This window comes from Rhineura floridana, chromosome 10, assembly GCF_030035675.1.
Source record: "Rhineura floridana isolate rRhiFlo1 chromosome 10, rRhiFlo1.hap2, whole genome shotgun sequence".
In the NCBI taxonomy this organism is placed as follows: domain Eukaryota; kingdom Metazoa; phylum Chordata; class Lepidosauria; order Squamata; family Rhineuridae; genus Rhineura; species Rhineura floridana.
Genome location: NC_084489.1, coordinates 37,702,340 through 37,717,216, shown reverse-complemented (window position 1 = coordinate 37,717,216; position 14,877 = coordinate 37,702,340). Strand labels below are relative to the sequence as shown.

General features: G+C 41.4%; 2 protein-coding genes across 6 annotated transcripts in view; one reads left to right on the top strand and one right to left on the bottom strand.

The window, feature by feature from the left end:
* The window catches only part of TAX1BP1 (Tax1 binding protein 1), a 76,024-nt gene extending 74,812 nt beyond the window's left edge, over window positions 1-1,212 (top strand). For all 5 annotated transcript variants that reach the window (XM_061587616.1, XM_061587614.1, XM_061587612.1 and 2 more), the window contains exon 16: window positions 139-1,212. In XM_061587616.1, coding sequence (XP_061443600.1) covers window positions 139-340 — 202 coding nt within the window. In that variant the 3' untranslated portion in view covers window positions 341-1,212. The remainder of the gene's footprint in view (window positions 1-138) is intronic.
* Window positions 1,213-3,674: 2,462 nt separating this feature from the next.
* JAZF1 (JAZF zinc finger 1) overlaps window positions 3,675-14,877 on the bottom strand; it is a 197,369-nt gene continuing 186,166 nt past the window's right edge. The window contains exons 4-5 of the mRNA XM_061587240.1: window positions 8,460-8,629; window positions 3,675-6,131 (exon numbers count right to left, since the gene is read on the bottom strand). Coding sequence (XP_061443224.1) covers window positions 5,955-6,131; window positions 8,460-8,629 — 347 coding nt within the window. The 3' untranslated portion in view covers window positions 3,675-5,954. The remainder of the gene's footprint in view (window positions 6,132-8,459; window positions 8,630-14,877) is intronic.

The window sequence follows — 14,877 nt, the reverse complement described above, 5'->3', positions numbered from 1 at the left end:
AGCATATGGTGAAAACTACATAATAGAGGGTACACCTGTGGGGAGGGAATTGTATAACTTAGGGGTACCACAGAGAATGCTGACAAAGACAAAACTCTCCCACCTTCAATGGTTGTTCTTTCCTCTTTTTATCCCAAGTTTTGTGCACATCAAGAAGTGTCCCCTTTGTGAAGTGATGTTTCCTCCTAACTATGATCAGACCAAGTTTGAAGAACATGTTGAAAGCCACTGGAAGGTGTGTCCAATGTGCAGCGAACAGTTCCCTCCTGACTATGACCAGCAAAACTTTGAAAGACATGTGCAAACACACTTTGATCAGAATATTTTAAATTTTGACTAGTTTGGTGCATTGTAATGCAGTTTAGTTTAGACAAAACGTGAATGAGCAAGTTCTATAAGACAAGAGAACACAGCTTTCATAACTTGTTGTTTAAAGGCTACTTACAATACAGTGCTTTGGCCTGTTAGCAAGTATTGGGTTAGCATACACCCAGAACTGTTATAATATCTATCAATATTTATTCCCAGGCTAACAAAATGCATAACAACACAGGAAATGCACAGACTTGTTCAGAAACCTCAGAAGTTGGGTTTGTAGTAGTGGCAAGTTTACAGAGTGAAATGATTTTGCTCTTGTTTGTGCTTATGATTAGATATTAAAGTTCTCATTCCATAATAAAATGAGGTTTCTAAGTAATCTTGTATGTATCCTTATATAATTGTTGATTCTGAAAGTTTAACATAATTTGTCCAATGAAAGTATAGTTTTTACATCTATTTCAGAAATGTAGTTGCCTTGAGATTTCATGCTTGCAAAACATTACAGCAGCATTCACTTTTAATTAACTATTATCTCTTCGTACAAATGTCAGTACGCTAGTTAACTATTAAAAATTCTGCTACACTTAGATCTACTAGAAAATTATTGTATAAAAATCTCTACCGTTAGGCTTCATTTGTATTCAGCAGATTTCTAATGTGTACGTAGCACCCCATTTTCCTGGATTGTTTAGCAAGTTGTATTCAAGACTAAGATTTCTAGAGTCTTCTGCATTCTACTTTGCACATTTTCCCCATTAAATTTGTGGTGTGTATATTTAAAACACTATATTTTTGAAGACTTAATCTTTATTAAGTAATTTGATCCTTTTGGATAAAATTATTCACTTTTCCATCTGTTGTACAATAGTCAAATTAAAGACAAAAACTAAATATTGACAGTGTGTCTTTATTTGGTCGCCTTGTATGTTTCTGAAGTTTGATTCATCATGGCTGACATGGCCACCAGGGTAGCTTTTTGTGGAGGCTGCAGGAAGTTGTAGATGGGAAAATTTTCAGTGTTCCTTATGGGGATGGAAATGCCTTTGGATTAAGCAATTGTTTACTTAGATGTTGTTCTTATGCTTGTGCTGTGTTTCGTTACATTGAGAATTTCACTTTCTGAGTAACTGTTAATTCGGTAGTGATCCAATCTGTCTCTTAATAACAGTTAAGTAAGAGCAGTCCATAGACTAACAGTGTCACTTCTCCTTTCCTAGCTCGTGTTGATTAGTTACCAAGGCACAGTGATTATGATAGGAATTTTGGTTAGTGTTTTTGCACATAACAAAAAAAATGGCTAGAGTTAGAAGAGGAGGGAATCTACAAGCCAATAACCTGATCTCATAACTATGGTAAAGACACTAAGAGTATTTTACATGTGTCTGGAAATGGCTGCTGAAGTAGCCAGATCTTACTCTTGCATAGCCTATGGCTTCATCACTGGGCTGCTGTCTCTCATAGCCACTGGCTTTAGTGGCAGATGCAAGAGGCACTATGGGAGCAAAGATGATACAAACCTCCAAACAAGTCAGAATATGAAGCTATGCTTGGCTTAATATCGAGGGCTATGCAAATGATCTGGATAAATCCCAAATGAAGAATTTGGGGCTTGTCCAAGTTCAGGGAATAGCTGTCTGAAGCCCTTCAAAGCAGGGACCTCCTGAAGTACTTGGGACACCTGATTCAGAAATTTTTAAAAATGCTGCAGTGTCTGCAGAAAGTGAAACACTTTTCCCTAAGCTTGCTGTTTAAGGAAAATGCCAAGGAGTGGGTAGTTCTTTTGTGACTGACAGGTTTAGCTTTTAAAATTTAGTATCATTTTACTGTACCAGTCACATATTATTGAGAAGAGATGTTGAAATATATTACTTTTTTCTTTACTATTTTGTGCTATCTGCTAGTTTTGTAAGTGGTGCTTTCTTGGAAATGCTGGACATTCAAGTCCTGCTTTGGTGCCACATCTACACACACACTCCTGTCAAATCAACTTTGCACTTAGTTTCTGTGACTTTTGGTGCCAATTAAGCTGAAAAGAAACCTCAAGGTGTCTTCATTCAACATAACTCCCTAATCACTGCCCCCAGTCTTCTGAAAAAAATCAGGTTACTTTCATAGGGCACCTTTATGATATATGCCAGTGATTCCCAAACTGGGAATGACCCCTGGGTGTGTGTGAAGTAATCCAGAGGGGCCACGAACAGTAAAGAATTATTATTATTATTATTTACAAAACGCTTCACTCCATAGATGCTGTCTGCTCCCACTGCCACTGCAGATGACACCTCCCCCTTGCTCGAAACGAGAGGGGTGGACTTTTGTGCAGTGCCAGAGCATCTTTGAGGCACATCGAGGGCAGGCATCTGCCTATAAAACAATTGGCAGATGGCGAAGGAGGCTGAGGGTGGAGCTACCAAGAAGAGGGGATTGCTTTCGCCAGCTCCCAGCTCCTTGCACTACCGCTGCTGACAACACCCTTGTGCAGAACTAGGAGACGGCTTTTCTTAAAGCAAAAAGAAGCAAGACTGCAAGGAAAGGCTGCTTTCCCCCTTCCATCTTGCCAGCCAACCTGGCTGCCTTGTCTCCTGCTTCATTGCCATCTCCTTTTAAGGAAGCTCAGGACTTGCTCGCCCCCATCTCTGAGGCTAAGTGTGTGTGCCAGTGTCCCCCCTTCCTTCCACCAACACTCTGCCCCTCCAGTCTCTCTCTCCAAGATGCTACAGCAGTCCACATTGTATCAGATTCTTAATAAACCTTTCATTAGACTTGCCCAATTGGGATGTTTATGTCAAAAAGATGGTAATTTTGTTCTCTTTGATCCTGCCCAGAGAGCCAGCATGGTGTACTGGTTAAGGTGCTGGACTAGGAACTGGGAGACCAGAGTTTGAATCCCCACACAGCCATGAAGTTCACTGGGTGACCTTGGGTTAGTCACTGTCTCTCGGCCTCAGAGGAAGGCAATGGTAAACTCCCTCTGAATACCACTTACCATGAAAACCCTATTCATAGGGTTGCCCTAAATTGGGATTGACTTGAAGGCAGTCTATTTCCATTCCAGACATCTAGAGAGTGCCATGTTTAGGTTCAGGGCAAAAGGTGGGCAGGGCTAACTTTTGTTACCTGTGAAAGTTTAAGTAAAAATGTCAGGTCTGTGCAGAGAGCTACTCTATCCGATTCTTGGGAACTGCAAGAGATCAAAATTCCTTCACTTTAACAGTGACTATCATTAAATTCTGATCCTGTTTTACTACTACTTCAGTCTTGTTACTAGACTGCAAATCTATTGTATAATTTGGGTACTTTACAGGTCAAAGCAATTAAAGATAATGAAGCAGCATCCAATTTTTTTCTGGGTCAGAGGCAATTTATTAAATGTTCAATTTACATTTATAAGCAGCTTTAATTGAAAGAAATTTCGATGCACTTTGTGGCACTAAGTTTTAAAACAAACCTCTTGTGACTTCCAAACTTAATGAGCTTTGTCCCCCAAAATATAGGAAAATATAATTTAAAGCACATTTTCACAAACACAGTACAATACATTCACTATACACAGTGTAACAAAATAGTCCCATTCTTATCTGTTTAATACTGTCACAATGACTAGGTAAGTAACAACTTGATTGTAATAGTGAAAAGGAATGGCATGCAACATTACTTTTGTTTAGCTTGTCAATAACGTTAGCCTGCCTTCGTTCACTTGACAGAGCTTTATGATGCCAAAGTCAAAATATTGGAAGATGGGTAGTAGGGCTTTAAGTACAAGCAACAGATTTTTATGTCTGGATCAACCATTACACCAGTCTTCCTCAATGTGGTGTTCTCTGAAGGTTTTTGAACTACAATTTCCCATCAGCCTCAGCCAGCACAGGTGTGATGGGAGTTGTAGTCCAAAACATCTAGAGGGCACCAGAGTGAGGAAGGCTGCCTTGCACATGCTATAAAATGCTTTCTGAAGATGGTTGAGAGTGATTTGTTTTAAAGAGGCTTTGTTTTAAATCCTTTTCAACCCTCGTTATGAGAGATTTAGAAGGTCAGAAAAACGGATCTTCACTAACTAATCCTTTGCCTTTCAATCTTTACATGTTGTAAAAGAATGAAGACTTGCACTTCCCATGTCATATACATATATAAATACAAAATACACAGAAGAGGACTACTTTTAAAACCTAACATTTTCTCATGAGGGAGACAGCCTCCCAATTAAATTTAATGTAGGACTGTATCCAACTGTTACAATCTGAGTAGATACACTGAACTGTTGGATGTAAGTTACTTATGACTAACGTGTATTAGAGTTGTTGGGTCTACTCTGAGTTTGACAGAAGTGGATACAACCTGAACTCTGCATACTACCTAAACTGTTAACCTTCACTAGTACTTACACAAGAGGAGACTAATGAAGGCAGGAGAGCATCAAATAAAGCATTCATGTATGGTCCAGATGCAAGTATCTCCATGACAGATCTGAAATCAGAGCTATCTGTGAGTACCTGATTCAAGAAGCACTTCATTTCAGTAAGGCTCATGATGTCAGAAATAAACTTAATGCTAAACTTGTGGAATGCAACAACCCACAGTAAGTTACTTAGAAAATATATATATATTATATATATATATATATATATATATATACAAAAATCTGAAGGTACAATGTAAATGGAACTTGAAACTCCCTTAACACAAATAATGTACCTCATTAAAGCATCCTAGAATTTTTTTATTTGCTACCACTGATCCATACTAGTACAGTAGTTGCAAGAGTTGGCAACACATAAAACATTTAAATTTGTTGGCAATTGAGAACTACAAAGTGCTTTAAGAACTTCATCTAAGATGAAGATAATTTCTCCCTCACAAAATTTGCACTTCATTTCCAAATGTCTTCTAGTAGTAGATATTGGGGAATAACAAAACCAGGGGAACTCTGTCATCTGGAATTGGGATGGGCTTTTAACTTTCTATAACATCTTTCACAGACAGGAGCAGGACATGTTAGAATGAATGATTTACTAGTTGAAATGAAAAAGATTTTCAGCAGTTCAGAGAATGAAAGAATTTGCAAGATAATATAAAATACAGCAAGCGCACCTTTTTATGTATGTTATTTGAGTATGAAAATATTTTAAGCATAACATTCTCTTATTTATAATTCCAATACCTAAAACCTTGCTATCCCACAGCTATCTCTATTACATAAGGCATATTAACCAGGTGGATAATGGGGAATTGTTTTGGTTTTGCAAGCACGTGGGAACTGATGTGTCGAATCTCTTCAATCACATTACAATCCTGAAGTTCTCAGTACCAAGCTTTTCTTCCCCTTATTTTAACACTGCAGAACAACTAAATATACAACATATCCTAATCCTCTTTTTGGGGTGGGGGGGATTAAAAAAATGGTAGCTTTTAGCACCTTTGTATCAAAGTAATGTATATGGGCATGATGATTACATGTGCAAATGTACAAAATCATTAACTCTACAAAGATACATCATTCCAAAATTACAGAAAAATTGTAAAGCATGCAATTTAAATTCTTTCTGGGGTTGCTCAGTGCTGCCCCAGAGAAGGTGGCTGTCTTCAAAATCAGCAACTGCTGGTGAGGATTCCTTGGCACATTTGTGACCAGCATGTTATTGCTGCATCTTTCTGATAATCTCAGCAGACACTGGTGGGTGGAAATTGATTGTATGGTGCCGCAGACCCTGAGCAGTCTTGTAACTCTTCCCACAACGACATTTGAATGGCTTCCGCACACGGATCTGTGTTCTGTGGCCATTCTTGGCATGATATTTTATACCGTTCACATTCTGTGGGAGAAGAATGAAGCATAGGCTTTAAGCTGTTATACATTAAGTGGTCTGGCAATAATTGCTTTTGAGAGTGTACATGTATAGTTTAGATTGTAATTATATGCCATTTAAGGAATAGTTTCACCAGGCGTTCAGCTACAAATCCAAACGGAAGCTGGAATAGGGCAGCTTTGTCCACAGTCCCAGATGGGATCCTGAAGTGTTCACATTTGCTATAAGTTGATTTCTTTAGTGTGCCAGCTTTTATACCCCATCTGTTCTCTCATGAGACCACCAGAGTGGCAGATGCAGAAGGGGTATATCCCTAGGAAATATTCAGCTAAAATTCACTAGCATCAAGAGGCAGAAATCACATCAACCTTCACAAAAGACTAGATTCAAAACAAATAACCTAGTTCTATCAGACAGTAGTTAAAGCACTGCTGGATTATTGTAATATTACTTTTCAAGAAGACTAACCACTGGGAAGCCACCATGCAATAACATATTAATGAAATAAAATTACAGTACAATCCTATACATGTCTACTCAGAAATATGTCTCATTGAGTTCAACTTAAGTGGATGTAGGATTGTAGCATTAATAGGTGGAAACTGTCTTTTCATCCCGGAGGGGGGGAGATGCATTTCTGATGACGGTGGAAAGAGAACAGAAGGAAACGGATGCTTTGAGCTTGTGTGTCCAGCTCTCTACTGGCTACAGAAGAGACAAGGTATAGCAAAGTATGAGATTTTCCTGGCTTTCCTCTAGATAATCATTTGCCCTTTAGAGAAGATGATTCTGGTTTAAAATGGCTTCTAGCAGCCTGCTTTCTGCTTCCGCTAATCATTGAGAATTTATCAGTTCCCTTTGTACAACTGTCAAAACATGTTAGCTATGCAAAGCACCACCATACTTCCTACTGAAACCTTGCCCCCTTCACTCCCATTCTTTGTGTGTTGAGGCCAAAAGTTTGAAGGGGAATTCTTTGTCTGAATGCACAAACCCTTCCCTGTGATTGGCCACCGTGAACAAGAATCGGGATTCTTGACATGTTTAGCAGAATGCATGAAGAATCCTATTTCAGCCCTTCTGATATTAGGTGGAGTAAATGGGGACATTGGAGGTGTGGCTGGTATCTATGTCCCTTCCATACTTTATTCCCCACATGTTCTTAGCATGCCTGAATTGAGCTTATGTATCCAAAGTTTCTTTGCTACTGAATTTTGATTTGATGGTTTGACAATACCTTAGTTTAAACCAATAAAATTTCACACTGGATTTATGTATTGCCATAGAAAATACACAGGCAGATGAAGGGCTATTTAATAGAAAATGTTTCCATTCTAGGATCGTGCCTGAAAGTACAGCTTACGAGAATAGGAAAGCCCTATTAACAACACAATACTGTAGCCCAACGTGTCTACATACAACGGGAGGAAGGGAGAGTGCATGTGTGTGTCCTTGCTATTGTGTATAGGCTTGTTTTATGAATTCAGTAACTTACAGAATCACTTTAACTTATACCAAATTAATTTCTCTAGCATTCATTCATTCAAATTAAAGATTGGAGCTCCAGAAGTCCACATTTTATGAGTATATCTTTCTACAGTTTCCTTTTCTTGCATGAATGTAGTTCACTCTTGCTAGTTAGTTGTATTCACTTTCTATTGCACTGGTGGGAACCTGTTGGATTCCCATCATCCTTGACCACTGATCCGGCTGCCTGGCTGATGGGAGCTTGTGCCGCATTAACTATGCGAATACTTCACTACCAACTGCCCAGGATTTTTCATTCATTGTGCAATCCACTTCCTGAAGCTTTCCAGTAACCCAGAGAATTGGGATGCATGTCCAAAGAATCATTAATAAGCAGCCAGCAAGGAAGAGAGAACCATTTCAAAAGGGTATGCCAAAGACATACCCCTTTGGTAAAGGTTATAAGAAGCCACACAACAAATTAAAAAGAACAGAGAAAGGAGGTGGACTTCAAAAGGCGAGGGACTTAGGTCATTCCCATTTCCTATATATATAAGCTAAGATGGCAACTCCAGCAGAGTTCTTCCATTTCTCCTCCAAAAGCTGGTAAGCCGAGGGATATCTAGGTTCAAATCTTCAGTCAGCCATAACACTCTCTGATTGAAGGGTCTGTCACTATCTCTCCATGTCATTTGTCAATGGTTTCTGTATTTTCAGGTGTCATGCTCCACATTTATGGAGTGAATGCTTTTTTTCCCTTCATCATCTTATAGGGCTTTAGTGGTATGAAGATTAAGAGGCAATCTAGGGAAGGACATCTGCTGTCAAGAAGGTGGGTTTCCACCATGCCACAAATAATGCTCTTACCTTATATCGCTTTTTACACCCAGGGACAGGACAAGCAAAAGGTTTTTCATCCCCTCCATTCATACACATGGAACTTAGGATAGCTTCAGAACTGATGGCACTTTCTGTAGTCCAGGACTCATCACTGTCTGAATCTTCATAGTCTACTTCTTCTTCATCATACTCACTACCTAAGAAGACAGAGCAATGAAACAATTTTTTTAAAAGTACAAATAAAACTATAACAGCACATGTCATATTTATTAGTATCCCCCCAATTGTTCTCTGCCTCATATATTGCCATCTTAATAATAATAAAAATAATAAATTTAATTTATGTGTCGCCTATCTGGCCAATGGCCACTCTAGGCGACGTACATACAATAAATATAGCAGAATACAGTACAAAATACAGTGAAATAATATAAATTATAAAAGCAAGCAATACATAATAGGAGGCATTTAAAACAGAAGAATATTAAGCCTCCCCAAAAGTCCTGAAAGCCTGCTGAAAAAGCCAGGTCTTTAAGGCCTTGCAGAACATATTCAGGGAAGAGATGTGCCGAAGATCTTGTGGGAGGGAGTTCCAGAGGGTGGGGGCCGCCACTGAAAAGGCCCTCTCTCTAGTGCCCGCCAACCTAGCTGCTTTGGTTGGCGGGACTGAGAGAAGGCCTTGTGTGGCCGATCTTGTCAGGCGGCATGATTGGTGGCATTGTAGGCGCTCCTTTAGATAAACTGGGCCGAGACCGTGTAGGGATTTAAAGGTTAATACCAACACCTTGAATTGGGCCCGGAAAACAACTGGAAGCCAGTGTAGATCGAACAACACTGGCGTGATGTGGTCCCGGCGACAACTGTTTGTGAGTAATCGAGCCGCCGCATTCTGAATAAGTTGTAGTTTCCGGACCGTTTTCAAGGGTAACCCCACGTAGAGCGCATTACAGTAATCTAATCGAGAGGTGACCAGGGCATGTACTACCAGTGGGAGCTGATGAACAGGAAGGTAGGGTTGCAGCCTACGTATAAGGTGTAGTTGGTACCAAGCTGCCCGGCTCACAGCCGAAATCTGAGCCTCCATGGACAGCTTGGAATCAAGTACAACCCCGAGGCTGCGGACCTGGTCCTTTAGGGGTAAACTCACCCCATTGAACTTCAGGTCAATGTCACCCAACCTTCTCTTGTCCCCCACGAGCAGTACCTCGGTCTTGTCGGGGTTCAGTTTCAGCCTATTCCTTCCCATCCATCCACTCACGGACTCCAGGCACTTGGACAAGGTCTCCACAGCCAACTCTGGTGAAGATTTAAATGAGAGATAGAGCTGAGTGTCATCCACATATTGGTGACACTGCAGCCCAAATCTCCTGATGATTGCCCCCAGCGGCTTCATATAGATGTTAAATAGCATGGGAGAGAGGATAGAGCCCTGTGGCACACCACAATTGAGAGGCCAAGGGTCTGAAACCTCCTCCCCCAATGCCACCTGTTGGTACCTATCAGAGAGAAAGGAGCGGAACCACCGTAATACAGTGCCTCCTATTCCCAATCCCTCTAGGCGATATAAAAGGATACTGTGGTCGACAGTATCAAAAGCCGCTGAGAGATCGAGGAGGACAAGGAAGGTAAATTCTGCCTTATCTAATGCCCTCCTCATATCATCTACCAGAGCGACCAAGGCTGTTTCAGTTCCGTGACCAGTCCTGAAGCCCGATTGGTATGGATCTAAGTAATCCGTTTCATCCAAGTGTGTCGACAACTGATTGGCCACCACTCGCTCAATGACCTTGCCCAAGAATGGTAAATTCGAAATTGGGCGAAAGTTATTAAAAACTTGGGGATCCAAGGAGGGCTTCTTTAAGATGGGCTTTACAATTGCCTCCTTGAGGGCTGATGGCATCACACCCTCTTTCAAGGATGCGTTTACCACCGCCTTGATCCCCTCACCCAACTTCTCTCTGCATCTCATGATGAGCCACGATGGGCAAGGGTCAGTTAGACAGGTGGTAGGCCTTACAGTTGTGAGCACCTTGTCCACATCCTCAGAAGAGAGAGGCTGAAAACGATCCCAGCATACCGGCGTGCAACTGGTCAACTCTGATTCATTCACTGTATCCACGGCGCACGGGATCGAGCTCCGTATGTGTTCGATTTTATCAGCAAAGTGCTTAGCCAAAATGTCACAGGAGTCTTTTGACTGTTCCAAGGGTTCCTGAGCAACTGGACCGACCAGGCTTCGGACCACTTGGAACAACCTCCTGGGACAGCACTCTGCAGACGCAATAGAGGCAGTAAAGAAAGCCTTCTTTTCTGTCCTTATTGCCACTTGGTAGGCAGTTACTGCTGCTCTAACTTGTGTCCGGACACCTTCGGAGCGGGATTTCCGCCACCGGCGTTCTAGTCGTCTCACCTCCTGTCTCAGAGTACGCAGCCATGGTGTATACCATGGTGCTAACTGAGTTCTATTCAGGGGGAGAGGACATTTCGGAGCCACCCGGTCTAACGCCCCGGTGATCTTTCCATTCCACTCCATCACCAGGGTTTCAACCGGGCAACCTTCAGCAGGTTCCAGTTCCCCTAGCGCAGTCAGGAATCCATCAGGATCCATCAGGCGCCTGGGGCGGACCATTCTAATAGGTCCTTTACCCCTGCGGAGAGGGTGTGGCAACGTGAAGTCCATGTTTACCAGATGGTGATCTGACCATGACACAGGAGTGGAAAGAACCACTCTCAACTTCAGAGCACTTTTCTCCTCTCCCAGGACAAACACAAGGTCGAGAGCATGACCGGCTACATGGGTGGGCCCAGTATTACTGAGGTGCAGTTCCCAGGAAGCCATGGTTTCCAGGAAATCCCGAGGGGCTCCAGTGAGAGTGGTCCCGGCATGCACGTTGAAGTCACCCAGCACTAACAGTTCTGGGGACAACGCCCGTACAGCCGAGACCACCTCCAGCACCTCGGCCAGGGAGTCTGCTGTGCAGCGGGGTGGGCGGTACACCAGCAGGATCTCTAAATTGCCCTTCGGGCCCAACCTCCAGTACATGCAGTCAACAAACTTGGTCCTATGGAGAGGAGATCTGGCAAAAACCAAGGACTCCCGGTAAATGACTGCCACACCCCCTCCCCGCCTACCCACCCTCGGCTGCTGTGCGCAGTGGAAACCCGGCGGACACATGGCCTCAAGAATGGGTGCAGAGGCCTCATCCAGCCAAGTCTCCGTAATACATGCCAGGTCTGCACACTCATCCAAGATCATGTCGTGGATGAGTGAAGTTTTTTGTACCACAGACCTGGCATTGCACAACAGCAGACGAAGGTCGGTAGGAACCTTGCGTCCCCCAGTTATCGTCTGGTTTTGGGCAGACCCGGAACAGGGGATGGGTATAATGCATCTACCCCCCATTCCCCTATGCTGGCGTGGTCTGCCTACAGCACCTTTCCAGCGCCTGCTGGAAATAAGTTATATTGCTAGAAGATTGGTATTTTTAATTATAAAAATGTTTCCCATTATAGCCAGAACTTGATAAGACATACAATGCTTCATTTGTTAAATAATTGCTGGTAATATATTATATAAACAACTTTCTCTAGCTTCACTCTAAATATTAATCAACAGAGCTATTTTACTGTCAGACAGCCAGGGAAAGGGAAGGGAGAAAGATGGAACAGCATACTTTTGCCTCAAAATCAAAGCAGGTTTTCAAGGTTTTTCCTTTACAAAGTAAAACACTTGAAGGGCCTCTGGAATTAATAGGAATTATAGCACAATGTTAATAATTATATTGTAGCAATTACAGCTATGAAATTCATTCCCCCAGGTGTGAGGATAAATGGCATTGTGTGCTGCTCTGATACAGCATTATGTTCCAGATAAACTTTGGCAGTCGTTCAGGGACCACGTGGCAAGCTTTTTAATTTTATTTTTTAAAGTCGCAATAAATATTAATAAGACTCTGTGAGAGGCACATATTAAAAGGAGACCGAGAGTAACCAAGAAGGCAGAGTTTCAGTAGCCAGAATAAGTATATGTATTACCAGCTGTAATAAAACGTAATGGGGGAAAAGAAAAAGAAAAAACCTCTCTCAACAGGCTTGTTGCAGGCTTGGCAAGGGCTAATGATGACTGCAAGATGTTTCTGCCCTTGGCTGAGTCACATCTTTGATCAAGCTTTAAACCTTTCATTCATTTCAGCTGAAAACCAATATGCAATAGCTCTTTTGTAAGCTATTTACAGTAGGCTTGTGGCAGGCGGATAAGTAGCTCTAGTCCAATGCAGGCATAAAAGTGGCTCCTAGCACATGGTTTGCAAGTCAGAAGCCAACTTCAAAGCCCACATGCACTTCCTTCATGGGAATGATTCTCACTTCCCTTGTCAGCATTTAGAGTCGAAAACACACTGTTGCCAACCTTGGTTAATGTCAGTCAGGTCTCCTTGTAACCATTGCTGGCAAATCCACTTCAAACCATGGTCTGAAATTCTGATTTAAAAGGGAGATGATTAGCATAGGGGCACCATGTAGCTTCTATATGTGTGAGACTTCCTTTTTATTTTAACAAAAGGATCCAATTCACATGCATTGCTTTGCTTGTGTGGATTGGTTCCCACCATTTAAATTAAGAGGGATGTTTGTGCAGGTAGTGGGACTTGTGCAGGGGTAGCTGATGCAGTGTCCAGATGTTGCTGGACTACAGTTCCAGTCAATCCCTAACGGAACGGCCAGTGGCCAACAACATCTGGAGGACGTCAGGTTGGCCAACCCTGGACTAGTAACTACATTAAAGTTTCCACAGTCATAAGTAATCTCTGGATTGATATGATTACCAGGAAGCAAATTATACTTTAATTTCCCAAAAATACATTTAGGGTTGAAGAGCAAGAGAGAATTTAAAGAGCATACCAATACTAACAAGATTTTGTATTTTAAAAGTGTCTTCTTTTAATTTGGAGCATTTTGTAATGCTCATCACTTGAAATCCTGTCAAATATGCACCGGCATGTAAACAATGCTTTAAGAATATTAATGGCTATTAATGTTTGAGAAGATTAATCCATTAAATGATTCATTTCTCTTTAGGATTTGTGTACACAAAAGCATCCAAGGATAAATAATTCTCCCTGTTGTTTACACAGGAATGGAAACTTGGGATATTTTAGCTACAGGCCACTGCTTGCTGTGTCCTTTCACTGATTTGTGTATTTAACCAACTTCTGTTTAGTAGAGAGAATGATCATGCCACTATTTATATGACCCACCTGAAAGATGGGTGAACCAGGATTTCCAGTACATACAGCATCTTCACCAATATGACATTCACAATTTCTTTTGAAAATTATTAAATATAGCCAGTTTTTTTTTCTTTGTAAAAAATGAAGGGTGTCTACTCATACCTTGATAAAAGTGGTATGAGCGCCAACACAAAATGGTTTCTAGTACTCCATACTTGTGAGTTCCATCAGAAAAGAGCCCTGCCTATAGTTAGAATATTCATGTCGGCTGTGTCCTTAATCTCATGATAGATTTCCAGTGTGCACACCCTACTTCTATTAGAACTTCTTGTTCTCCCTTCCTTAAAGGAAACAGTTTCATTTTTTGCTGGAAAGGGAGAGGTTTTCCACCACACACAGGCAGTTAAGTTACTGTACCAGCTGGTACTTACTGCTGCTGGGAAGCCCACTTGTGATATACTTAAGTGGAAGCTCATTTTAGCCAAGATACACATTTTTGATCTCTGGTCTTTTTTTCAATAATAAAAGAGGAAATGAACAACAACAACAAACACATATTCGCCAAGTCAAACTCAACACTCTCTGGCTCAGACTTATAAAAAGGCCTATTTGAAAAAAGCCTTGTCCACCAACATTATGATGTGCCTTCTTTTCAGACAGGATATTCTGTTGGCTAGAACTGCCCTTAAGAGGAGTGACAGCTATTGGAACATGCATAGCAGTGGCCTCAGGCATTTCTTGTAATTCTCACAGGGGACTGAAACCAAGTGACTTCAAAGGAGTTTCAACACAGAAAAATCACACCTCTGATTTTCAAAATTAGAAGTCTTACATTCTGAGGGACGATGGCATATATTGATATAAAGGCATAAGTTCTGATGTGGTGTTATATAACTACGCTCACCGGCCACAATCCAGAAAGCTGCTTAGGGTCCTGAAATACCCCAATGGAATATTTTTATTCACACACATTGAATAGTTGATCCCCATGCCATATCACAAATTGTTTTTTGAAACTCTCCCTTCAAAAGCAGTTTGCTGTGTAGCAGGAGTTTACCTCCTGTTTGAGGAAAATAAGTCCTAATCCCTCACCACCTATCAAAACTTGCTTCAAAGTTCTTTAGATCCTGGCCATTTAAAAATTACTTCTAGCTGCATGACTAGTTACATAAATTCTAGAAAGAAAAGAGCTAGTGTGCTCATAACCGCTTGTGGGC